The sequence below is a fragment of the Phyllostomus discolor genome, chromosome 13, assembly GCF_004126475.2.
Source record: "Phyllostomus discolor isolate MPI-MPIP mPhyDis1 chromosome 13, mPhyDis1.pri.v3, whole genome shotgun sequence".
NCBI classification, from domain to species: Eukaryota; Metazoa; Chordata; class Mammalia; order Chiroptera; family Phyllostomidae; genus Phyllostomus; species Phyllostomus discolor.
The window spans coordinates 18,322,704-18,349,481 of NC_040915.2; the positions used below are offsets into that span (position 1 = coordinate 18,322,704).

The 26,778-nt window shown below is 42.3% G+C and overlaps 1 protein-coding gene across 7 annotated transcripts in view; it reads right to left on the reverse strand.

Annotated features, from left to right (window-relative positions):
* Positions 1-26,778, reverse strand: part of PPP2R2B (protein phosphatase 2 regulatory subunit Bbeta) — a 484,254-nt gene that overhangs the window by 287,283 nt on the left and 170,193 nt on the right. The window contains exon 2 of one of the 7 annotated variants that reach the window (XM_036014724.1): positions 16,975-17,047. The exons of the other annotated variants lie outside the window; for them this stretch is intronic. Coding sequence (XP_035870617.1) covers positions 16,975-17,011 — 37 coding nt within the window. The 5' untranslated portion in view covers positions 17,012-17,047. The remainder of the gene's footprint in view (positions 1-16,974; positions 17,048-26,778) is intronic. 7 annotated transcript variants of the gene reach the window in all.

The window sequence follows — 26,778 nt, forward strand, 5'->3', positions numbered from 1 at the left end:
AAAGATACCATATAAAGAGTCCCCATAATGCAACAAAACCAACCTATACAAAAGTGGCAAAGGAATCCAACATGTCTCCAACCATCCAAAGAACCCAGGGTCTACTCAATGAACCCCTATTTATTCATGTAACTATCCTTACTTGATAGGAAAGCTCTCTCTTTTCTTTTTTTTTAAACAGGAAATTCTAAAATTATGATAACCTATTTTATTACAGGCAAAAGTTAACAGTTTTAGGTCCTCGAGTCACACTGCACTGATCTCCGTCTTTGTCTGCGTCTTACCAGGTGCATAACACTGGGCACATTCTTAACCTAATAAATAAGCCTCTATTTTCTCACTGTTAAAGTAAGTACAGCACAATGGTGAGGGATGTGGAAGATATTCTATGCAAAACATATAGGCCAGTGCCTAGTATAATAAATACACAATAGATGTTTCTTCTTCTTCATCCTCTTTTTTAAAAAATTAACTTATATTTTATTTTTATGACTTCTGCATGCCCCGTACTTCTACAAGTTAGAAAGATCTGGGTTGAACAAGGGAGACTTTGATCAACAGTTCTCTGTCTACTCATCTGTAAATGGAGCTGATCATACCTACCTCATAGGAATGTGAGAACTAAATTAGGTAACTTATGTCAGATGCTTAACACACACACTGACACAGGCTAACTCCTGTATGCAAATTAGCTATTATAATGCCATCATCATAATCCCATCCACTCAGTAAGGTTGAGTGACAGTTAAATGCAACAACTACAGTTCCTGAACCTTGACAGACATGACTAGCTCACTCTTCTTCCAGCGTGGTTAGCCAGGCTGCATGTATCGCATATGGATTATCATCAACCGATGACATCTTCTGTATATCGGCTTTAACGTTTATTATCTCCGAGGTAATTTCACAAAACAGTTGAGGTGCATGTATCACTTGCTCTCTGCAAACCAGACAGGGGACACACATCATCCTCCTTTGCACACTTTTGTGAATCTGAGAAAGCCAGCTACTTGAAACATTTCCAGGTACTGCCAGCAGACACTTCACAGGCTGCTTTTGACTCTTACTTCATTTCTGGCATTATCGTTTTGGAAATTTCCACATTGGTTCATCACTTTAAGATGCTTTCAGAGCCAATGTATCAAGCTCATCCTCAAACAGAACACCTTACATGTATGTGCGGCATGTGGGACTCTGAGTGGGCACATTCTAGAAGGAGTTTTCTAATCTACATGTTAAGTCACAGAGATTTTGTGCTACCTTTCCTGTCACGGAATGTTCGCTAACTAGCTAATAATTTCATTGTCATCTTTAAGCCATGGTCACGGCAAGAGTAGACGCAAGGATCTAGGAAAGCACAGTTCTTGGGCTATCTTGAAACAAAATCTGTCTGGATGGGCACCTCAAACTCTCCTAGCCCACCTGAACGCTGGCAATGGAAACATGGTATTTTCTACCTAGACTTGCTTTCAATGTGATGAGATGACGTCTAACTTCAGGCCACTCAATGCTTATGAGATCGTGACACCTCTTGTATTGTAGGAATGACAGCCTGAAATGGTTTCTCCATTCTCCCGAGCATTTTCATGCTAAGCTCTGATGAATGGGAAGTATTAGGTGGACTGCAAGCTGTGTGTGTGTGTGTGTGTGTGTGTGTGTGTGTGTGTGTGAGTGTGTGTGTGTGCCCTGTCTGCCTGCCTGTCTCTCCTCCCACCTCCTACCCCTAGCAGCACAGCTGACAACATCAAACATTTCTTAATATTGATCTCCTTGCCTCCTAACAATCAATAGTCACCATCCAGAGAACCAAATACTATCCCATGCGCAGAACTATATTTATTTTCCCATTATACTGCAGGGAAGTTAGAGATGACTCATTATATGAATCAGTGTATTCTTTAAGATTAAGAAGTGACTGTCATTCCTATACACCTCCGAGGGTTTTAGCTAATATAACTTTAAAATAGCCCTGGTGAAATGCTCTTATTACATCTCTGGTTCCATTTATCTACCGTCTAATTATTTCCTTGGTAAAATATAATTTATAATATTTTAAAAAGGATACTTTGTTATACATGGTAAATTAATGTCTTCTAATAATGTCTTCTAATAATAGAAATAGGTAACATTTATTGAGGGCATGCAACGTGCACTAGGCAAGGTCTTAGGTGTTTAACACACATAATCCACTTCATTCTCATAATAATTCTATCTGGAGATAAGCCCCATTATTATTATTATTCACGTCTCGTATGGATGAGAACACTGACATTTTGTTAGGGTGGGTGATTGGACCAAGGTTATAACTAATTAGTGGCAGAACTAGAACTTAGAATTAGTCTATCTGAAGCAAGAGCCAAAAGTCTTTTGATGACTATTTTATATATGTTTCTTGGTCAATTAAATTATTTCAAACCACTTTTGTTTTGGTTTAGCTATAAACATTCCACTTGGGTTGACGCACCTAACATCCTTATTATTTAGGTTTCATTCATCATCAAGGCTCAGACCTCTAATTGGTGTTGTGATACCGACTTCACCATCTGCATGAAAATTCATAAACCTGTATGCTTTTCCAGAAAGGTCACACTCTTTAGTGCGTGATCCAAAACCAGACTTTAGCTATCAGGATGAAAGGTGATCTCGAAGTCTTTGTAAGAATGTATTTGCCAATTTGTAGTTAAACTCTAGCAGAAAAAAATTTAATGACTAAAAATAATTTAATTTAGTATTTTTTTCATGTATTGTATATATAACATTATATATATATATACATATATATATATAAAACATTATATATATAATATATATAACATATTGTAAAATGCTCCTTCAAGGAAGAGGACATAGGGGAGATAAATGGTAATGGAAAAAATAAAAAATGAATGATAAAAAAGATTAAAATAGCTATACATAAATTACAAAAAATAAAACTTTTTAAAAAGAATATATTGAGAAACTTACTGAAAATTGCAAAATGTGGCCAACTCCAATAGAAGTTTCAGAGACTGCATTCCCAGGCTACTACTACTTCATGAGCTGAAACCAAGCCCCTATCAGCAGGCAAGCATGCCTGGCCCCACCCCCATGAGGAGCAACATGTGTAGCTCCAGGGAAGATGTTCATCTTTGGTTTACCAACCGTCTGTCCACAGTAAAGCTGGGGTGGATGTCCACTGCTCACGTTCCTCCTTTTCCTTAGGTTTCCGAGGCTTAGAGAATGAGAATGCGGACAAAACCTTGGAACGCAGCGTCCTCCAGCCCTCCTCACAGTTGAGAGATGGAAGAAAAGTGGCCCAGAAACAAAAGCTGGCACAGCCTGGGCTTGGCACAGGGCACAGAGCCCAGTTGCCAGTCCTATGAGCCTTCCACCCACACCCCCCACCCCGGCACTCCCTCTTCGGCTTCGGCTCCATGGTCCAGACAACCAGTAAAGGACTCATTATTTATGAGTGAGGCCGGCAGAATGTCCCTTCCTCTTAATGCTGTTAACCAGAAACTGCTTTATTATTAAGAAAAGCAGGTGCTAATTGGGCACTGACAATATCTGGTTTATTATGTTCATTATATCCTAATGATCTCGTTGGAGTTTCAGCTCCACCAGCTGTAAGCTGTGTGACTTTAGGTAAATTATAAACCTTCCTAAGCCTAGGTAAGAAGGTGACGATCACAATGCCAATCTCATCGAGTTGTTTGTGATGTATAAATGCATTAATTCATATTACTGCTCAACAATATGTCTAACACATAAGAAACACTCCATAACAATTATTTTCATTATCACCATTACTTTGCCAACTTGTGACAGAAAATTCACTGTTAGGTCTACAAGTAATTCTGCCCACTACTCCCTGGCAACAAACCCACTGTAGTCAATATGCCACTTGCTAATTTCTCAAATAGAGGAAAACATTCTAACTTACTCCCCACCCTCACCACACACACACCCCTGACCCAGAGAAGTGTGAACTCCTATGAAACCAATGTTTGCTGTGGCTGTGGCCCACCACCAACTTCTCATGGCTCTTCTCTGGGAAATGTGTCTGGCTAACGTGGTAAGAAAGGCCCATCCATAATGATAATGGGCAGAGATGCCCCAGTAAGCAGCTTGCACAAGGGCATTTTGTCACCATTATAGGATCAGGATCCATGGCAAGAACTGCATTTATTTTCCGACATCCTTTGTTTAAGGTGCTGAGTCAGAATGAGAGGGAACACTCACAAATTCCAGCCACTGGACCCACTTATATCTCGGAGCTGAAGCTGACCGTGCTCCACTCCTAGAGGAGGGCCGTTTGCCTGCTGTCCTGAGATGAACCTTCAGAGGCTGCTGCTCTCTCATTTCTAGGCTCTGTCTTTGCAGGGAGGCAGAGGCCTCGGGGCTCTATGGCTTGGCCTAACAAGTCAGATCTCTACCATCTGCAAAACAAAACAGCTGTGGAACTCTGAAAACTGTTCCTTGTAGAGATAAGTCCTTGTCAAAGGTCACGGATAGAACTGCAGACACAGATTTAGTGTTAGGACACATTCATTAGCCTGTATCATGGAATTGATGAAATTGACTTTTGGACAAGGTGCAGCCATGGAACTTGCCTTCTGCCTCGGACATTATCAGACTGTGTTTCTCTGCAGTTCACAAGGCCTCCGAATAAGCTCCTGTCCATTCACCTGGCCATCCATCCAGCTATCTAACAAACACGTATCGAAGACTTGGTGCACTGTGCCATGACAAACAGTGTCAATAATAATGGTAAATAGTGTCCTGGAGTTTATAATATAGAAGCAAATATAGTCTGTATGACAAATACAATATGCTAGACAGCCATATGATAGGGGAGGGAGGAGAAAAGGATGTGGCTATCAGGTGGCACAGTGAAGTTCAAGGAGAGTAATGTCCAGCAGAAATAAAATGTGAGCCGCACATGCAATTTAAAATGTTCTGGTAGTCACATTAAAAAGCTTAGAAGGATGGAATATTACTTTCATTAATTTTCTCTTAATTACTTTACATTTTATTTAACCCAATGTGTCCAAATGATCCTTTTACATGCAATCAATATTAAAACATTGTTAATGAGATATTATACATTTTTTGTACCAAGTCCTTGAAATCTGGAGTGTATTGAACACTCAGAGCAATCTCACATGAATGAGCCACATGCCAGGTGCACAGCAGCCATATGGGTGGTGATCTTGCTGGATAGCACCCTTCTGTGAAGTTCACAAGAGGGAATGATTGCTTCTGGGAGAGAGGAAAACAGGATATTTTCCTCAGGAGCTGACTTATGAGGGACCTGGATCTCTGAGCTGGTGTCTGGGGAGCGTTTGCTCCCAAGGACCATGTTGCACCCTGCAGTCAGAGAACGCCTTTCTCAGCCTTTTATGAGCCCCTGGTGAGAAGGTTCTATGTTCATGTCCCTAAAAATTGAGCCCTGCTCCCACCCATCCTGGTGTCACAGTCTTTCTCTGTTGAATAAATTATATGCAAGAAAAATAAAAATACACACCCACCACTTGTCAGGCCCTGTGTTGATATTTTGCATACATTCCTCTCTAACACTTATAATGAAATTGCAAGGAGCCTTTCATATTTCTATTTTATGGGAGAGGAAACTAAGGCAGAGTAGTGAAGTGATCTCCCAAGACCCTAGCGCTAGAAAGAAGGGAGGGGCAGGGGCGGTACAGACAGAACAGGAAGGAGAACACACAGAGGGAGGGATGAGGGTAGATTAGACCCAAGAGTGAGCCACAGCACAGAGTTAAGGCGGGTGTGGAACAGGACCCAGGAGATGTAAGAAGTCTGCTACCCGCAGTGTGTGTGAGAGATACAATAATATATTTATGACTGTGCACTGTTTAACAGAAACTCTTAAACTATTCATCATGGATCTTCCTTTGGACCCCCATTTCTGTTTCTCTTTGTATGGTTTCCTTGAAATGAGAAACAAAATCAGATTCCTAGTTTCCAGAGGCAAAGGACATTTTGGGAAGTGAGAATCACAGAAACCTTCCAAAGAGGCACTTGAGGTTCAGCCCAGTCTTCTTCACTCTACCCTCCACAACACTTCTGAAAAACGGGTGTGCCTCCTCCCTGTGAACAGACCATCCCCTGAGACAGTCCCCTCTACTCCTGATAGGCTGAACACCAGGCGGCTGTTTCAGACACTGACCTCTACCTTCCCTCCCTATAATCCAACTAGGAGCTGCCTCTGATCATGCTGTACCCAGCGCTTGTCTCTCTTATGCCAGTGAGGGTGGCGGAAAGGCAAACATTACTTTTGCAGTACCCGCCCCCACAAAAGCACAGGTTTAAATTGAGCCCTAAAAGTAGATATCAGTTCTAAAAAGTTAAAAAATGTATTTGTGTCAGCAGAGAGGTAAGTAGAAAAACTAGAGCTTGTCCCTATAAAACTTGGTATTTTCTCATTTTTGCTACAGCTTAGGGAAAGAACCCATTAAATCTGCTGATGATGCTAAATGGTCACGAGTAAGCTGGAGAGCCAGGATTCCGTTAAAAACTAGTCTGCATCCGTTTGTTCTCTGTTTCTGTGTCTATTTTTGTTTTGTTTCTACGGGACTTAGTGTTGTGATCGTGTGGTAAGGTATATAAATGTTGAACCACTATGCTGTGCACCTGAAACAGATATAACGTTGTATGCCAACTACATTTGAATTTTAAAAAGCCTGCAAGCCAGAACAATAAAGCATGATGAAGTCCTGCTCTGAGTTTTTCCGCCGTGTTTGAACAGCCCGTAGCCCCACACCCCGTGCACAGAGGGAGGGGAGGAAAAAGAGAATAAATGCAAACAGGGTCACTATTTTTGCCACTTTATTCACCTTTGTTTCCAAATGTTTGTTTTTACTTCCTTAGGGTATCAGGAAGAGTGTGTTCTAACACAATTGTTTCCAGTTATTGCCAGGAAGTCAAGTTTATCTTTAGCATCATCTCTCGGCAAACAGCACAGACAGAGGAAAATGATGTTTGGGGCCAAATGTTGAGGACTTGAGCCTTGGGCGGCCGGAGCTGAAAGGACAAAGAGCTAAAATGAAAAGCTAATGATGTCGGTGCTGCTTTCTCTACATGAATTTCTGTTCAGAGGAGCAACAGTAGTGGAAATGGGCTGAGTTTCACGTACGAACAGCCAGAGGTTCGACTCAGGCTTGATCAATTGCTCCTTGATTGAGTCCTGTTGCATACACTTAATTCAACAACTATTTAATTGAGTGACTCCTCAGTGCCAGGCACTTCACCCTCACGGAGCTTACCCTAAGCTAGTTATCTCTCCACATCTGTTTTTATATCTAAAAGAATATACATGATTACTCGCAGGGCTCTTAGGATAATTAAATGGGATAACATGGAAAATTATAAAGCTCAGCACCTAGCTCATAGTCACTACTTAACCAATAGTTTCTTTTGTCTTTGGAATAACCAAATTAACTTCTCCTTTGAGTTAACTTGTGATTTATAAGTACAGCTCTAGAATGTGTCTAAAAATAAAACCAAGAGACGGTTCCATAAATCTAGATGGTCCCCCAAGTACCCAGAGATTTTGGGGGAGGCCCAAAACTCTGACAACCAGCTACTAAAACTCAGTCTTGGCTACTACCACTTCACATAGTCCTACCTTGACTCCAGCTTGGTTTTACACAAAACAAAAATAAATCGATTCTTCTTGTCAATTACCAGCAGGTGTGGTATATGTAGTACAGCAGTCAGCGAGTGCTATCGATGATGCTGAAATATTAGAACTGCTCATTTAAAATTACCTAGTGATTACCTGTAATGTGAGAGACGTTGTGATGAGATTAGTATATAAGAGAAACAAATGTGTCCCCAACTGGATTGATGGAGTTTACTCTCTAGTGGGGGAGATACAATGTCTGCCCTTAGAAGAGGCCACACCAGGAAAAAAGATAAACATGAATAATAGTGGCCAAAATGCTATTGCATAAGCCTTACATTCTGAACTAAAGTCTCTAATACAGGAATTCAGAAGGGATGACATTGTCAAGGAGGCTTTTGGGGAAAAAAGTGGATTTGAGATGAAGTTTTTGAAGGTTCGGGAGGACTATTCAAGGTCTGGTCTTTTCCTTGTACATAAAGGTCGAATGCACCAAAACTCAAAGCAGAAGCTAGCTGTAATAATGTATTACAGGCTTTTTCTGAATGCCTATAACCTTCTCTCTACTCCTTAATTATTCAGTGGTACAAATTCTACATGGGATCCATATCATCCAAAAGGCAGCATTAACTATTCCTGAGTAAAAGATAATGGATTTAGCCCTGGCTGGCGTAGCTCAGTGGATTGAGAGCGGGCTGCGAACTAAAGTGTCTCAGGTTCGATTCCCAGTCAGGGCATATGCCTGGGTTGCAGGCCATGACCCCCAGCAACCACACATTGATGTTTCTCTCTCTCTTTCTCTCTCCCTTCCCTCTCTAAAAATAAATAAATAAATAAATAAAATCTTTAAAAAAAGATAATGGATTTAAAATCAGTGTAGCATTTTTCAAGGAGCTATACAGTCCAACTGATGAGAGAGAGAGAGAGAGAGAGAGAGAGAGAGAGGGAGAGAAATATGGGGGAAGGGTGAAAAGAAGGGAGGGAAAGAGAGTGGAAGGAAGGAAAGAGAAGAAACAAAGAAGAAAAACCCAGGTTCAATGCACTTTTTGCATTTTATTAATTGCGAGAATCCCCCCAAGAGGTAAACACAACCTCGACATCTGGTGCTGGTCCTCTTCCTAGCCAGACACGGAATCAGATCAATCTAGGAATGAAGAGGTTTGATGCTAGAAAGCTTTTGAAATTCCAAACCTATTTGGACAGGAGAAGCTTCAGAGGTGAGCCCTCGGAGACAGGCTGCACTCCTATTCCCTACCCGTATCTTTCTGAAGGCAGAACCGCCCCATACCACCCTTGGCATGGCATACACTACTTGCCCTCAAAGCACCGTGTAATCATGCCTTGGTTACGTCCTGCACATCCATGTGCCTTAACTTTCCAGTAGAGATGCCTGATCAGCCACTGAGGGGTGAGCTTCACAGGAACATGTGATCTCTCTGAACTGATGTGTCCCAGTGCATGTTTTCGGCTTTCTTAGCATTCCCCCCCTGTGGAGAGGAGCCTTGGCTTTCATCAGATTTCCAAGGGGCTCCCTGAGGCCTCCTGACTCCTAGCCCTGCCCTGCTAAAGTTTAAAAACTTGTATTTCACATTTCTATTCAAATGGAGAGAAAAGACGTAAACCCCTAAAAAGGCAGCATTACTGCCTTACTCACTGCTGTCCCCCGAGGTTAGAGCCTGGCGCATAAAACGCACATGTTGACTGACTGTTGAGCTTTCCCACTAATTTCAATCCCGGAAGTTACTACAGAAAAATATGCAAATGTTACCAAATATGGATCTCAAAGACTAAAGCCCCAGCGGTTTATTAGGGAAACAGTACAAGAGGATGATGCCCTAACAAAGATCTGATTTAAATGTGTTGATTCAACTCTGTGAAGGGAAAATAATAGTAATATATCTAAGCCACGCAGAAAGGATTCTGGCTTCCCTGAAAAAGATTCAAGTGGCATCAAATGGCTTGTTTCTCCACAGCAATTTACATTATTAAACTAGATAATAGGCATAATCGCTGTCGAAACAGAGCTTCCACCCTGCACAATGTCTTAATGTACTTAATATATTCTCCAAGTTCCTGACAAACAGGCACCGAGCCACGGCAGTCAGACTCTAAGTGGGGGACCACTGATAGCACAGAGGAAACACCAACACCACACGGCTGGGAAGGAAAATAAGGCCGGAGAGCAGCCTTTGAAGGCAAAGGGGAAGCACCAAGGGGAAGGTGCTGAAGTGACACGCTGGCTGGAATGGGAACCAGGCCCAAATGTGACACTCTGCATTAATGATTTTAATTTATGTCTGGGTAAGTGTGTGTGCATGCCACAGAGGAAACTTGCAGAGGTCTCTATTACACCGCGAAGGAGCTCATCTTGAATCTCCGGGAAGGGTATGTGCTTCATCCCGGGACGGCCTCACGGGGGCATATGCTGTGTCGGTTCTCTCAGTTTCCTGTGAACAAATCACTTGTCTCCTTAAATCAACTCTGGATCGTCTCCAGTCTGTTCTGCACCCTGCAGCCAGAACGATCTTCTCAGAAAACAGATTGGGTCACTGCTCCCCATCTTCCCCTACATTTAAGTGTTTTAAACAGCCTACCTTTACTCCTCATATACAAAGCAATAAAGGCCTCATAGACCCTCAAGGTTCTGCAAGGTGTGGCTTCTGTCTAATGCCCACCCTGGGGGAACTCAGGCAAAGCAGGTCACCTTTTACTTCTCTGAACACACACTCTCTACTGCTAGTACTACAGGGCCCTTGGACACCCAGTTCTCTGCCTGGCTCAACCTTCCAGCACCACTTACAATGGCTTCATGATTCAGCGCCATCACCCCTGCACCAGGGAAGCTTTCCAGATCCAGTCTTCCTACTGCACACACCCAAACAACCACGGGCTCCTCCTTCACCATGGTTGTCACAGGTGCAACTGTACATTTGTCTGCATTACTCTTTGATGAATATATTTCCCCAGAGGGCCTTGTTACTCCATAGTCCTGGCACCTGACCCCACACCTGCACTAAGTACCCAATAAATATCCATTGAATAAATGAAGGTAAAGTGACTGTACCATCCATCCACACTCTTTTCAAGGTTTTCTTGAACATTCAAGTTCTTTGGATTCTGAAGAATATGTCATTTCACACCAGAAATTTGATCAGTCGCCCTTATAAGAAATAGCACTGCTAGGCATTAGTAGTGTCCAAAGAAACAGGAGACCCCTTTTTTCATATGGGTACTAATGCACAGAAATAGATATTATGTGGAAGGGGCCATGAAAAATCCTATCCAGAAGAAGTCAGCTATGGGACTGATCATCTACTAGACCTAACCTTTTAAGATCACTGTTATCGGGGTTAATATCCAAAATTTATAAAGATAAATTTATACAACTCAACACCAAACAAAAAAATAATCCAATTTAAAAACAGGCAAAGGACTTGACTACACACTTCTCCAAAGAGGACAAACAGCCCATAGACATATGAAAAGATGTTCAACATCACTAGTCATCAGAGAAATGCAAATTAAAACCACAATAAGATTTCACCTCACATCTGTCAGAATGGCTGTCATTAATAAATCAACAAGTGCTGGCAAGGATGTACGGAAGAAGGAACCCTCGTGCACTGCTGCTGGGAATGCAGACTGGCGCAGCCACTGTGGAAACAGTGTGGCGGTACCTTAAAAAATTAACAATAGAACTGCCTGATGACCCAGAGATTCTACTTCTGGGAATATCTCCAAAGAAAACGGAAAGACTAATTTGAAAGAGTATATGTACCTCTGTGTTCTCTGTAGCATTATTAACAATAGCCAAGACTTGGAAGCAGCCCAAGTGTCTATCAATAGATGAGTGGGTACAAAAGCTCTGGTACATTTACACAATGGAATACTACTCAGCTGTAACCAAAAACAAAAGAAAAAAAAAGGAAGGAGGAAATCTTACCCTTTGCAACAGCATGGATGGACCTGGAGAGCATTATGTTAAGTGAAATAAACTGGCCAGAGAAAGATATGTATACCACATGATTTCACTCATATGTGGAATCTAATGAATAAAATAAAACAGAAATAGACTCATAGATATAGAGAACAGACTGACAGCTGTCAGAGGGGAGAGGGTTGAAGGGCTGGGTGAAAAGGTGAAGGGATTAAAAACCCCTCATAGACACAGACAACAGTAGGGTACTTACTAGAGGGAAAGGGGGTGGGGAGTAAAAGAGGGGAAAGGGGGAATGGGCAGTGACAGGAGACTTGACTTTGGGCAGGGAACACAATACCATATACAAGTGATACAGAATTGTACATTTGAAGCCCATTTAATTATATTAACCAATGTCACCCCAACAAATTCAATAAAAGATTTTTTTAAAAAATCACTGTTACCAAGTAATTTTGCTTTATTTTTTAATATCCCAAATGGCTCTATTGTTTTGTAAGCTCTAATCATCATGCCTAGATTTCACTCATAACAAACATTTACTGAGCTTATTTATTACGTGCCAGGCACTGTGAGGCCTTGGGATACATGCTGCAGCAAGAGACAGAGGCGCTCACGTTCGGGGAGTGGAGGAAAGAGCCAACACGGATTGACAGCCATTTCAGATCCGTGAACTTCACAAGTGTGCAAGAAGTTCTGGGAAGGAGGGGAGCCATGTTCCAAGGGAGAGAGACCACGCCCACTGTTTCAGCACGAGCTCACACCCACAGGCCTCACCAGAATCACCTGTGGCCCCACTGCTCCCCACTCTCACACTGCACAGCATTTGCACTTGACGAAGGATTAAAGGACTGTATGTTCTCATGTCAGGCCCTCCCATAAGGATTTAAATGCATTACTTCCTCAAATGAAATAAAAGACTAGGCAAAACACAGGTGTATCTTTCCTAAAGAGTCACGATAATCCCTCAAAATTGCTACTGCCAGTTTTGACATACCCCAAAGGATCCAAGTACCTTGTCCTCTGAGATGCATGTTTCAACAGGGTATCTGTTTCATGCCAGCAGGTTTTCCCCTGGTTTTCACGATAAGGAATGCAAGGAGCAGTTAGTGCAAGAGAACACCTTAGAGGCATCTCTGGTGAAAGCATAACATTTTGCAACAATTGAGTCAAGACTCACTTGACCACCCTTATAAACCTTAAGGCCAGGAGAGTGTTTGGAGCATGGCTGGCCCTCAACAATTGGGCTAAATATTTGCTGAATGAATGGGGATACTGTGGGAATAGGAACCAGTTGAAGCACAAGACCAGAGTGGAGTGGAAAGAGAAAAGTTAACACTGAAGTGGCTTGCTTATCAAGAGGAAAAGCCACAGAGAAAGGACGCCCAGGACAATATCCTCTTGGCCCCTTTTTGATGAAGATCACAGACTCACAAGGGGTTGGCAAAAAAGATAGGAAAATCTCAGAGCTGACAATGGCAGCCCCAACGCCCAAGGTGCCCCAGCTCAGGGCGAATGCCCTGTCTCACTGTAGCAGAGAACAATCAGCGGTCTGATGAATTCTTCTGTTTACATTCCTGAGCAAATAAAGTAATTGCATCTTTGTTTTTAACCTAAGAAATCATAGCTTGATTACGGGTCATTAGTAGCCATTAATACATGAAACTGTTTGCATTTCACTAGTATGGCTGAATTACAGTCTTGCCTTTCACATTAGCTCAATCAAGCCTCCAAAGGGACCCCTCTCCCCCTCCCCCAATCAGGTCTCAAGCGGAACTTAAACAAACTAACAATTAGGCTCCAGAACTGAACTGTGATGAAGAAAAATCCATTACTTTGGTTCACTGCAGATCTCCCTACTGTCAACTGCCATTCCCGCTGAAGCGGAGGCATGCTCTTTGTGCCCAAAGCATGTCCAGCCACCCCTCTCGCAACAGTCTCAACCACTCTTAATGGTGCCAACGCACTGGCCAGCGACACGGACCTGCTTGTGTGATACCAGCAAAGACAGTCCCAAATTCACCATACACTGGCTGATTAGAGTGGCAATATATGCAAGGAGCATGCTGGGCTCCTTTTCATCACGAGATGACAGGAACAAAAGTCTATTTGGTACAAAAAAAAAACCAGTGGAGGCAGGATAGAAACGATAGATGTGTACAGGTCAAGTGGGTAGTCTAGAATTTTAAGTCCATCTGAGGCTTTGGATTATCCCTATTAGAAGCCAAGATTCTTGAAAAGAAATGGGACGATTGCCAAGCCTCCCTTTTGTTTTGTGCTGAGCGGTTACAGAGGGGCAAGGAGTGATTAACAGATATTAACGGACTCAGAAATGCTGGAGGACTTTCTAACATATCAGTTGCCATGTGCAAGCAAATCCACGGTCCACCTCATCTCATGTTCTGTTGCTTCAAAAAAAAATGTCCCCAGGGAGTGCCACTTTTGACTGCTGACATGCTGAGGCCACAGTGTTAGAGGAGTTGCTAACCAGGCAAATAACAGCAGCCCGTAGATGGCCGAAACCATTTTCACTTTTATCCCAGGCTAGTTACTGAGCACGCAACTCATGCCTCAGCTCAACACGCGAGTTCCGTGCAGGTTAAAGGGCTCTTGTAAATGAGTTCTCCCGCTCTTTTTTTCATGTCAGCCCTCTGAAAAAGACTGTTCACTGCATAGGAACAGTGGCAAATACAGGCTGTAGACAGGTGTCCAACAATCATTAAGGAAATTTATGATTTTGTGTTGGGCCGCAGGTTGGACACTCCCCACTAGAGTGAACTCCTGTTTTCAAATCCTGGTTTTTCCACTTACGAGCAGGCTGGCCTGGAGCAAGCTACTTAACCTTTCTAAACCTCTCTTTTTTTCATCTGTAAAACAGAAATAACGATGGTACTTGCCTCACAAGGTTATTGTAAAACTCTAATAATAACTCACTCATGAAAAATGCTTAGTATACGTCAACACAGCACATAGTAAGTATCCATTAACGATTAGCAGCTACTGTTTGTGCCTTTCCCCTCCACCACCACCACCCACCATGGCCACCATCTCTGCCCCCACCATTTCCCAACCCCCCCACCCCCCACAGGAAGATAAGAAAACTGAATCTCCAGGGTAGACTTTTTCCTGAAGTCGCCGAACTACTGAAGAACCCAGAGAGGATGAAGTCACTATCTTCTGACTGTACCCTGCTCCCTGCCTGATGCACTGTTCACTCCTCTTTCTCCTCATCCGGGTCTCAGCTTGGCCTTGGCCTTCACTAGTCCTCCTCTGAGCCCTCTTTCATTGTCTCACAGTCCCTTGTACTTTCCCTGTCGTGGAACTTCTCCCACTGCAGTATAATCGTCTGTTCTGTGTCCCTCCCAATAGGCCATGAGTTTCTTTAAAAAGAACGGGTCTGTCTTCGACCTCTGTGCAGACCCCCAGTGCGACGCACAGCACCAGGGACACAGTCAGTGCCGCGATAACACTTAAATAAAAGGATGGATGACAGACTCCTTTCCTATCAAATCTGTGGCCACACAGTAAAATGTTATTTCTCATTGGAGCACTTTGGGAATCAGAGACAGTCCGTCATATGTGGCTTCATGCTTTAGAGTGCTATTAAGGAATCTTAACCTCACGTTGAAAACTCAGGGCAATGTTAACCAAAGTCCACTGAATTCCATTCCTGAAGAATGTAAGGTGTGGAAATAATGCCTTGACAGTGACACATTATGTTAAGACACACACACACATTCATTCTAGACCTCACACTTATTCATGAAGCTACGCACAACGCTTACATAGTTACCAACCCCTTAGCATTTTGAACAGGACACCTTGTTTGTACTTTGAAAGGATTTTTCAGAAACATTGCCCTTGATGAGGCACGGTGAAAACCAGGTATTCATCCTTGGCATTCTTTCTCACAACAAGCTCTTTCTCACTTGCAGCTTTGTGCTTTTGGAAATGTTGAGTCAGACAGGACAGACCAGAAAAACATGACCAAATAAATACTTCAGTCCTGCCCCTCTCCTTCCCTCCTGGAGGCGGTAAAGAGGGCATAAAGTTGGGAACTCCAGAGGAATCTATCCAAGGCCTCCAGCCCCCTCCCATTCAAGTAGTATTACTGACGGCAAATCGAATCAAACTCATACTGCCAATGAATAGCACATTAGAATGCATTAAAAATGTTACTTGGTTAAAATGAATGAGATAAAGGTATGTTGGAATTACAACAGATATAAACCTTTTTAAAAAATAGGTCAGACAGAAGAATGTAAACTTTTCCATAGCAAGGAAAGATCTGAACTCTACTGCACGTCACAAACACTGCAAGGTATTATTAAAATATAAACCCTGCTCTCTTAGCTTATATTTTAAAAAATATTAAATATAAACTGTGTGGAATCTATACACGTGTAAAGCTAAGGCTGCACAGTCCCCTTGGGATATTAGCATCTGACACACCCACACCCACAGGCTGACAGCAAATACACACAAACATAGACACACACAGTCTACACATCTGATCTTTGTTTGCTTCTGCCTTTAAGTCTTTGACCACATTTAACTTCACTTCTCTATGAACATTTTTTAAATGTTTTTTTCTCCATTCCTGTCCTTACAAGTAAGTAGCTCCTCTTTTCTGATTGTCTTCCTCTTTGGTCCATCTCTGTGTCCTCATCTACCTCTGTTACAAACTCCACCTCAAAGAACAGTCTCTGAGGAGTCTTTTACTTCAATAAAAATACACCATTCTTGTGTACTAAACTGTATTTTCCAGGGCCCCCAAATGCAGCCAAAAGTAAAGGCTATAAAGCGAAGTAGCTCACCACACAGGTTCAAGAAGCGAATTGTAAAACACTCGCAGAGTTCTTCATGGTGCCTCTTCCACATCAGGTGGGACTACTTACGGGTTATATTGAAAAGGCTCCCACACGTTCCAAACAGGTCAGAGGTCACTGTTTTTCCTGCATGAGATTTCTGGACCTGCTTGCTAATTCAAAACTACCCACGGAGTAAGACCCTTCATTCCTCATTAGACACAAAGGAAGAAGTCCATATGGTCTCTTGCTTCACCCCCTGACCCCCAACCCTTTTTCTTGGTAAAGGGAGTTAATATATCTGTCTGGTCCAGTAACTGACTCGAACTCTCTCTCTAGTGTCTACAAAGTGGGGTCTGCCCTCATCTAGTCTAGTCTCTCTCTCTCCTGGTCACTTTACAACCAGTCATAATTTGTCACTGCTGTGTACCAACACGCTTCATCAAAATGTGTTTCTAGTTCTTAAAACAGTATGTCAACTGATGTTTCCTCTCTACACTTTCTATTTAAAAGGTGAATTGCAACTGTTGAGCACTCCAAAATAGCCAGTGCTTCCACATTGCTATTTCATTAAGAACAGTAGGTATAAATAACAATAATGATACCTTTGTTTCCATAGGTGCTTTCATCTGGATAATTCATGCTTCATAATTTCTGTGCTGGGCTCTCCCGTGGCTCCTGTGACAAACACGGGGTTCAGATCCAGACTCCAAGCAGCAGTGCTGCTTCGACTTTCGGTAACATACAGGTGCACTGCACACTCCCCGGACCCCCCTCCAGTCTCTTTGTGGGAGGCGGCTCCTGGCCCATCAACATCTAGGCCACTAGGGTGATGCCATCAACTCTGCAAAACCTCTCTGTGCTCCAGTCTCCTCCACTGGAAGGGGGCTGCCTTCTGGTGTCAGGGAGCAGCAGTTCTTAAAGTGCTGTCGGGGCAGCAGCCTGGGCAGCAACTGGGACACTGACAGAAACCCAATTTGTGGGCCTTACCCCCAGCCCCTTCAATGAGCAACTCCGGAGGAGCCCAGCAAGTTCCACTTAACATACACAGCAGGTGATTCTGATACCTGTTACAGGTAGACTCAGGTGATTCTGATACCTGTTACAGGTGGAAACACCTACAATAGAGCTTCCAGGGAGGAGTCAGGAGGCTGGAGTGGTTAGGAGAGCGATCTTCACATATTATCATTAAAGAGGGGCTGGGTTCATAGGGTATGAAGTTTTTGAGGTAAAGCTTCATAAAGTGGGGCTAGGAGCAAAGCAAAAAATGGGGAGACAGCGCTGGTACATAGACCGACTCTGAAGCAATGTGAACATCTCAGAAATAGGAGCAAGTCATTCCACAGGTGAGATGGGGCTCTCTTCCTCTTGAAGTATTCACAGGTATAAGATTATAAACTAGGAGAACCTGTGAATAAGGCAATACAAAAAGTAGCACCAAAATTAAGGTGCAAGATTTTTTAAAAAAAACCACAGAATTGAGCTTTAATAGATTTCAACATACCACTAAATATAAAGAAGGTTTAATTAATCTGTTATTAATTTTTTAATAGCTCAAAGATATCACCCTTTAAAACGGTCCTACTCCTGGTACAAAGAGGAGATACCTGGTTTTAGGTCCCTGATGCTTTATTTCACACTCAGAAAAGGGCAGCAGTTGGCTTAGCCTCTCTCAGAATTTCATTTATTATTATCTGAGGTTATATTTATTACCTGAAAGGGATCAGTCACCATTAGCCCTAACTGATCGTGGATCAAAGACTAAGGTTGGGGTGTTAACTTATTTCTGCTTTGTTTTGTAATCAAAACCAAGTGTCTCTTAAAATTAATGATTATGTTTTAATGACAGATGGATAACTGTACTAATATTCATGCACATAGAGCCTAAAATTATTGAATGGTTACTGCAGACTATGTACCTGGGAGTGCTCTAACTGAGCACATTATATGCGCTGTTGTATCCAATACAAGCGTACCTATTGCAGGGTCAGTTCCTGACCACTGCAATAAAGTGATAATTGCAATAAAACAAGTTATAATCTTTCTTGCTGGTGGAGGGTCTTGCATTCAATTTGTAAAAAAAAAAAAGTACAACATTTGTGAAGCTCAATAAAGAAAAGTGCAATAAAACCAGGTATACCTGTACTCACAACCAGCTTAGGATGTTCAGCATTGTTATCTTCATCTACAGAGGAGGCACCTGGGCTTAAAGAGGTCAATCACTTGCCCAAGGTCACAGGCCTAGCAAGTGGAGCCAGGATACAAACCCAGCTGCCTCCCGAGTCCTTGTCCTTAACCACCGAAGTACAGGCACACCTCATCTACTGCATTTTGCTTTCATTGCCCTTCACAGATGTTAAATGTTTAATGAATTGAAGGCAAGACCCTCTACCAACAACAGACTGACTCCATTTAATTCAGGTGGTTAGGAATCAAACTTACAATATCCCTGAGGTATGCCTGGATATATATTTTAGTATAATCCTGAAGTCTAGGAATTTGGAGGGCAGAAAGAAATGTATGGTTCTGTTCAAATAATACTTATGACCCCTAAAGCTTCTAGAAATACTCACACAACCATTTACTGAACGTTCAACATATGTCAGGCAATGAACCAACTATTCTCACTGGCTCCTCACAACAACATGGGAGGTGGTTACTATTATTGTCCTGATTTTAATATGGAAAATTAGAGTTAGGGGATTTAAGTAATAAGCCCTTCTTCTCAATAAAGAAGCCAACTATTCATGTAAGAAGAAATGAAGCAAAATATATACATAGTGTGTAAAAACCATGCAGTAAATGTAGCCTCCCTGCCTTTATATTACATTTCCAGAGATAATGGGGCTGATGGAAATCATCAATCCATTGTCTTTCTTCCCTGTTGTCTTACTTGTTCCATATGACAGATACTTGCGAGTTAGATATCCAGGTATAGTATTTAGTCATGAAATGGAGCTAAGTTCACTGGGCTTTTCCACATCTTTAAAATCAACAAACCCTAGTTCTTCGAGGCTTGCCGCACTGGCCAGTAGTGCGGCCCCAAAGCCCTTCCACTTGACAACAGCAACAATGACTGGCCCTCAGGAAAGAGACACATCTCACACCCAGGCCCAACAATCACGGGGCTATGGCACTTGCTCTTCCCCAAGAACCTTGTGCAAAGGATGTAGGTGGCTAACACCTTGCAGAGGAGTCAACAAGAATGAACATTTTTTTTCTAAGACCACAAGTTTTGACCTAGTTGGGAGTTCAGTGAAAGCTGGTTTATTCAGCTCAACAGCAAAAAAAGACAAACAATGCAAGGAGAATGCTCGGATGACCAGTAGACATTTGAAAAGATACTCAACATCACTAATCACCAGAGAAATGCAAATTAAAACCACAGTGAGATACAGTTTCACACCTGTCAGAATGACTACCATCAATAAACCCACAAACAAGTGTTGGTGAAGATGTGGAGCAAAGGAAGGCCTTGCGCTCTGTCAGTGGGAATGCAAGCTGGTGCAGCCCCTGTGGAAAACAGTGTGGATGTTCCTCAAAAAATTAAAACTGGATCTGCCTTATGACCCAGCATTCTCACTTCTGGGTATATATCCAAAGAAACCCAAAACACTAATTCAAAAGAATATACTCCTCACTATGCTCTTAGCAGCATTATTTACAACAGCGAAGATATGGAACCAACCCAAGTATCCATCAGTAGATGAGTGGATAAAAAAGCTGTGCTACAGACACACAATGGAATAGTGCTCAGCCATAAAAAGAAGGAACTCTTACCATTTGCAACAGCATGAATGGACCTAGAGGGTATTGTTAAGTGAAATAAGTTGATCAGAAAAAGACAAATTCCATGATTTCACCAAGATGTATAATCTAAACAGCCAAATAAAGAAAAAAAAATAGAAACACAAAGAGAAAAGGTTGCCAGAGGGGAGGGAGCGAAACAGGTGAGAGTATTAAGAAGTTCACATTGATAGTCATGGAATAGTCACAGGGATGTAAAGGACAGCACAGGGAATAGTTAATGATATTGTCATAACTCTATAGGTACCAGGTGAGTACTGCAAATGTCGAGGGGACCACTGTGTAAAGCATATGATTATCTAACTACTGTGTTGTACACCTGAATCTAATACAAAATAATATGGAATGTAAACTGCAACTGAAAAATATATATTTTTAAAGATTTTATTTATTTATTATTTTTTTAGAGAGGGAAGGGGGGGGGGAGAGAGAGAGAGAGAGAGAAACATCAATGTGCGGTTGCTGGGGGTTATGGCCTGCAACCCAGGAATGTATCCTGGCTGGGAATCGAACCTGGGACACTTTGGTTCCCAGCCCGCGCTCAATCCACTGATGAAAAATATTTTTAAAAAAATAATTGGGCCCTGGCTGGTGTAGCTCAGTGGATTGAGCACCGGACTACGAAGCAAAGGGCCACTGGTTTGATTTCCTTTCAGGGCACAGGCCAGGTCCCCAGTAGGTGGCAAGCCAGAGGCAACCACATATTAATGTTTCTCTCCCTCTCTTTCTCCCTCCCTTCCCCCCTCTCTAAAAATCAATAAATAAAATATTAAAAAATAATAATTGATACCATATGAGCTCACCTTTAACAGGAACCTAATCAACAAAACAAAGAAACAAGCAAAATATAACCAAAGACACTGAAATAGAGAACAGGCTGACAGTGTTCAGAGAGGAGAGGGGAGGGAATTTCAGGGGAATTTCAGGGGAAAGGGGGAAAGGTTTACAGGAACAAGTATAAAGGGCACATGGACAAAAACTAGGGGGTGGGTGGAAATGGGAGGGAGGTGGGGAGGACTGGGTGGGTGGGCTGGGATAGGAGTAAAAGAAAACTGTACTTGAACAATTAAAATAAAATTTAAAAAATAAAATGAATAAATTAAAAAAATATAATTGGTTTATTCAGTATTCTTGTATTGCAGGAAGAACTCTATTCTAGGAACCAGAATCTCTGGACCTCAGTCTGGTCTCCACCACAAATCAGCCACGTGATCATGGGCACATTGATCAACCCCCCCCCCCCCACCAGATCTCAGTTTCCTTCTTAAGGAAATGAAAATAAAGTTTATTCTCCAAATTTATTATGCATAGTAGATAAGAGCTGTGAAAATACTTTGCAGAAATATAAAATCCCTTCATGAGTATAAGACAGTATGGCTGTTTTACGTAACTTCTGTCTTGCTTAAAATTTGGCTGCTAACATTTCAACCTGGTCAGCCAAGTTGGTTTACTGACAGACTAATTTAAAAGGCAAGAGGGAAGGGGACTATTTAAAACTGATAATTACCAAAGAACCCGTGGAACTCTTCAGTCAGCTGGTTTGACAGTTAAAAGGGATTTATTCCAATGACCTTACTTCTGTGTAAGCCTGGCAAATCCCCAGATCAGTCAATGTTGGCATGAAATAGTCTGAGAAACCGTTCTGTGTAAGCAAAAAGGAGTATCACCAAACTGCTATGTTACGGAGCAGGAGAGAGACACTCTCAGTAGCTCAACAAAGGGGTGAGAATGTATTTTGCTAAGGATGCCTTTGGGTTCCTGTTCAGATTTCACGGTTTCATGTTTTTCTCCCTTGCATGTCCACATTAGAGAGCAGAATTTGGGAGATCAGTTGAGACAGCAGTGAAAGGGGATAGTGTGAAGGACATTTTTATGCAGGGAGGAGAAGAAAAAATTTCCATCTGGAGTTAAACTTGGAGAGATCAATACAAGAGAGGATTTATTACTTTTGAGTGCTTTTACATCTCATTGGAAGGGTAAGACCAAGAGATTCAAGAGCAAAGATGTGAAAATCAAGAACACAATTTCTTTGGTGCCTTCATGTACATCTTGGGCTATGGTTTCCCCTCAAATTATCCGACAGATTAAAAGGGCTTTGTGATGTGACACCATCGTCCTGCTTTCCCTGTTACAGTTCTTTTCCTGAAACGTTTCATAGGTCAACACAAACAGGTGAGACTAAAGATCGTAAGTACACGTTCCCCTTGAGCCTGTATTTGGCTCATTCATCCATTCAGGTCACTGGTTGTGGGGTTATAAAGCTGATTGCTTGACTAATCACTGAGACTTTGGCGCTGGATCATCGTGCCAAGTTTACCCAAAGTAGAAAACCAGAAGTTAGGATAGTTGCTGAGGCCATGATCAATCACTGCCAAGCAAACCAAAGCTTCTCAAACGTGAAACACGCCATACTTTCCAAAGTCAGGAGCATCTCATGAGTGGACAGAGGCAGCTCCTTGCCTACATTACTCTGATAAAAATAGACCTATGCTCTGACACTAACAGTCACGGGGCGACGTACCACACTTGACCCCATGTGCAGACCTCTCCAGTTGGTCGGGATGTCACTGATCCACTGAAGAAACATCTTCAGACTGGCTTTGGCAAAACATGCCAGGAATTCCTTCGGGGTAATTAGAACCACCGTCTGTGTCAATAAACACAGACGGTGAGGTTCTTTCTGTGCAGCGGAACTGGCTCTGACCCATGGGCCCTAGGACACTTTTTCTTAGATGGCTTTTCCACCATTGCAATTTTTACTGACTCATCCAGACGCCTCCCCAGCCTCCTTATGAAATGATTGGCTGAGGTCAGAGATATCATCTTACCTTTATTGTTTCAGCCCAGACACAGGGACGGAAGAGGCTCTAAACCTAAGGGCCAAGCTCACTGACAAAGCCCTTTCACCCAGACCTACAGGTAAGAGCTTGAAAGGGACTCTTGTTACATAATTTGGCAGTTAGTAGTGTCCACTTATCATTACTTTTCCAGGTTCAAACAGATTTTCACTTGAAAATTTATTAATGTGACTTCAAAGTAACAGGAAGGACTCAGGCGAACATTTACTACATTGATATCTAGAAACTAGTTCTCTGCCCACAGCACATGCTCATGAATTCTTTTTTTACCATAACGACAGCTTGTCTTTATTATGCAATTATATACTTATTTTAAAACTACCACATATTATCGGAAATACACAGGTAAATAGTAAAAATTACTGAAAACTCTACCAATCTGAGATAACCATTATCAATATTTTGGAAGCGATTCTTCACAAGGAATTCCTTATGTATATACATGGACATTTGTACAAGAGGAATTCATTCCTTTTTTTAAATCATGGATGTGACAATCTTTAAGTTTTTTAGTAGTCTTATTTTTGCTTGCTTCGCCCCTCCCCCACAACCAGTGTTAATAAACTGTTATATATTTTTCATACTAATATAATCATATACCAACTCACACACATAAATGAGGTTTCAGTTGCTCAATCAATACTTGCTGGATGCTTAAAGAGTACAATAAAAGGACAAACCCACAAACGAATGAATTACAGGATAAATAATAGGCTCTGCTTTTAATTAGCTGCCAGTTTCCAAGTGATTGCAAAATAACATAGCACATCACTGGACATGTTCCCTCTATCTTTACACTGTAGTTGGGGGTAGGAGAACCCGGCTTCAACCTGTTTAGAGGGACCTACAGGTTTAAATTCCCAAGTAAAGAATATGTAACTGGCTGCTCTCCTACCTACAGAGGTATTACCAATCTACTATCAAACTCAAATCAAGTTCAAAACCATTTGCTAGGCACCTGTGTGCCGAGCACTCCACTGTCCTCTGTAGGAGAAGCAAAAACGTGACAGCTGCCTTCTAAGAGCTTCCTTCTCGTTGGGAAAACAATATCCAGGTCTGCCTCTTTCTGGATGGCTGTCTGCACTTGGCCCTCAGTTCTCACGTTTGTGAAATGGAGATAATACCTACAGCTCACAGGATTGTTGTCAGGAGGTGAGAACCTGAGGAGTTCAGGAAAACCTGCATGGGAACATGTGGGTTTGCGGCAAGCCTGTAGGTCCTGGGGAAGTGGGGACAGTACATGTGGGGCAGGGAAGCAGGAATGGCCCAGGGTGGGGAGGACCCAGCCCAAGCCAGTCCGGTTCCTTTGGAGATCAGTTAGGAGAGACCCAGGAGATGAGGAGAGAGGCAGAAAACATTAAGGTTTATAAACAGGAGAAAACTGTGTACAGACTGATTTTCTTAAAGGGTCGAGCAAGAGTAGGAAAATATTTTATGCTGTTTCAGCATGTGCCAATGTCTAGATCAAGGCCATCCATATGAGTGACTCAAAGGCAACCTGCTTGTCAAGTAACTGGAAGAAGAAAAAAAAACCCTGGCCTGCACAACGGGCTCCGATCCAAGTTTCTAAGACTTGTAGGAAAAATTCTGATCGGAAAATTTCCATCTCAAATTGTGCTGAGAAAGCTTAGGGACTGAGTAAGCACGTTGGCAGCCACAGCGTGATACTGAGATTGCTTCTGCCTTTCCACCATGGTGCAGAGTTCTCCAGGTCCTGGGGAGACCGTAGCGAGTGTTTGACCTCTGCCCCTGCAAGGGGTCCTAGGAAGTGACTGAGTGGCTGAGTGACTGAAGTGACTGATTTCGAAAGCATGGCATTGGGTTGGCCAGAAGGTCTGTTTAGTTTGTTTCCATAAAATAAAAGACACATTTTTCACTTTCACCAATAACTTTGTTGATTTGGATATTTTGAGTATGTCGGTCATCTCCTGCTATTGACTTCTAGTGGGGAGAGGCCAGGGGTGCTGCTAAACATCTTCCAATGAATAAGACAGCCCCACAGGGAAGAATCATTTGGCCAAAATGTCTACAGTACCAAGAAACTTCCCAAACCACTTTTGACACATTTAGTCAGTCACAGCACCTTCTCCAAACACTGCACACATCTTTTTGTGTGTTTTGATTGCATTTTTACCTTTCTTGAAATAATAAAGTATAATGCACTGAAAATGTTGTGTATTTTCTCCCATCTTCAACATTAAAATGGCTGTACAAAAATTCACCAACTTTGATCATTTAAAAAAAATGCATGCTGATGTAACAGCTGTCACAATACAATCTAATAAAATTGTTTTGAATGAAGTACAAGACAATGAAGCACTACTAGAGCCACTGTATGAAAAAACAGAAATGAACTCTTTGGCCAACCCAATACACATTAGTAGTAGGATCACCTAGGCTAATCCTACAGAACTGGAATGGAATGAGACATTTGTCATGGCAAGAGATGTCAGCTAGAAGCACCAAAATGTCCCCATCTCTTCTGTTAGCTCAGGGTTCCAGGAGAACTCTTCTCCCCTCTGTCATGTCTTCCTTCTGAAAGCCAGCACCACCACTGGCTTCCTGGGAGCACGGCCCTGAGGGTCTGCACTGCCCTGACTGATGCTTCACCCCGTCCCTCCGGCCCTGCCCTCTGGCCAGAGGGACAGGCGAGGAGAGGTAGATGGTAATGTTATAATGCCAAATCATGACTTTAAACTTGATGTTTCTAGAAGCTGCTTTGGCACTTTTAGTCCTCAGAGGAAACAACTGGGTCTCCTACAAACCACCACAAATCTTTATCCATTCAACTGTCCACCCATCCACCCACGCATCCTTTTACATTTTATCTTTTACACGCACCCTTTTACATTTAACGCATAGGTCCTATTCTGTGGATAGTTTTTAGTACTTCATACTTTTTTTTTTTACAGGATAAATGTCTTAGAAAACTTAGTATTCTCATTTCAATGCCTCAAGACACTTCAGAGGGAGAAACTTGCCTGCCGATACTCAAGCACAACGAGCTGAAACTACAGACCGGCTCCCAGCTGCAGTCCCCACAGACTGCTGAAGTGCGGACAGCCACTATCGTTTGAAGAGGGACTAAAAATTATGCGCTAAAAATGCAATCCCAGCAGTGGTTTGTAAGATTTGCACTTTTCGTTTCCACTAAATCATGCTCCCAATTTTTAGGGAAAACTAGACATGGCTGGAACTGTAAAGCCAATGACAGAGTCTGTTTTACTCAGATTTGCCTGGGTGGAAATTGCATTTGACCATACATGGGATTAACAAAGGAAAAGTTAACGTAGGTTTCAGAAATGTCATATTTGAACCCTCCCTCCCCACCATACTTGTCGTCATTCTGGGTCCACTATTCTTTGAAGACCAGTTTGAGAAAAATGGACATTTCTGGGTCACTAGGTTCCGTATACTTATCTACAAATGATGCCCTGGAACCATGAATGTCATTTTTTAAAATACAGATGGGCATTAAATCCCAGAGAATAAGCTACTCACCCATGTGTTTAACGGCAGAGGCTGAGAGCTGAGCTTGCTTTCCTCTCAGAACAGGTAAAAGTGCCTGGGGCTTTGGGGCAAAACAAGGGCAATGGGATCAAAGTCAAGTTCCATGGTTAGATCTTTATGGACTTTTTTCCCTAATCTTCACCCCACATAAGTTTTCTGGTCTGAACTTGAACAACCTGAAAATCGGTGCCAGTGTAAGGCAGAGGCAAAATACAGACTGAACAAAGGGGGCAA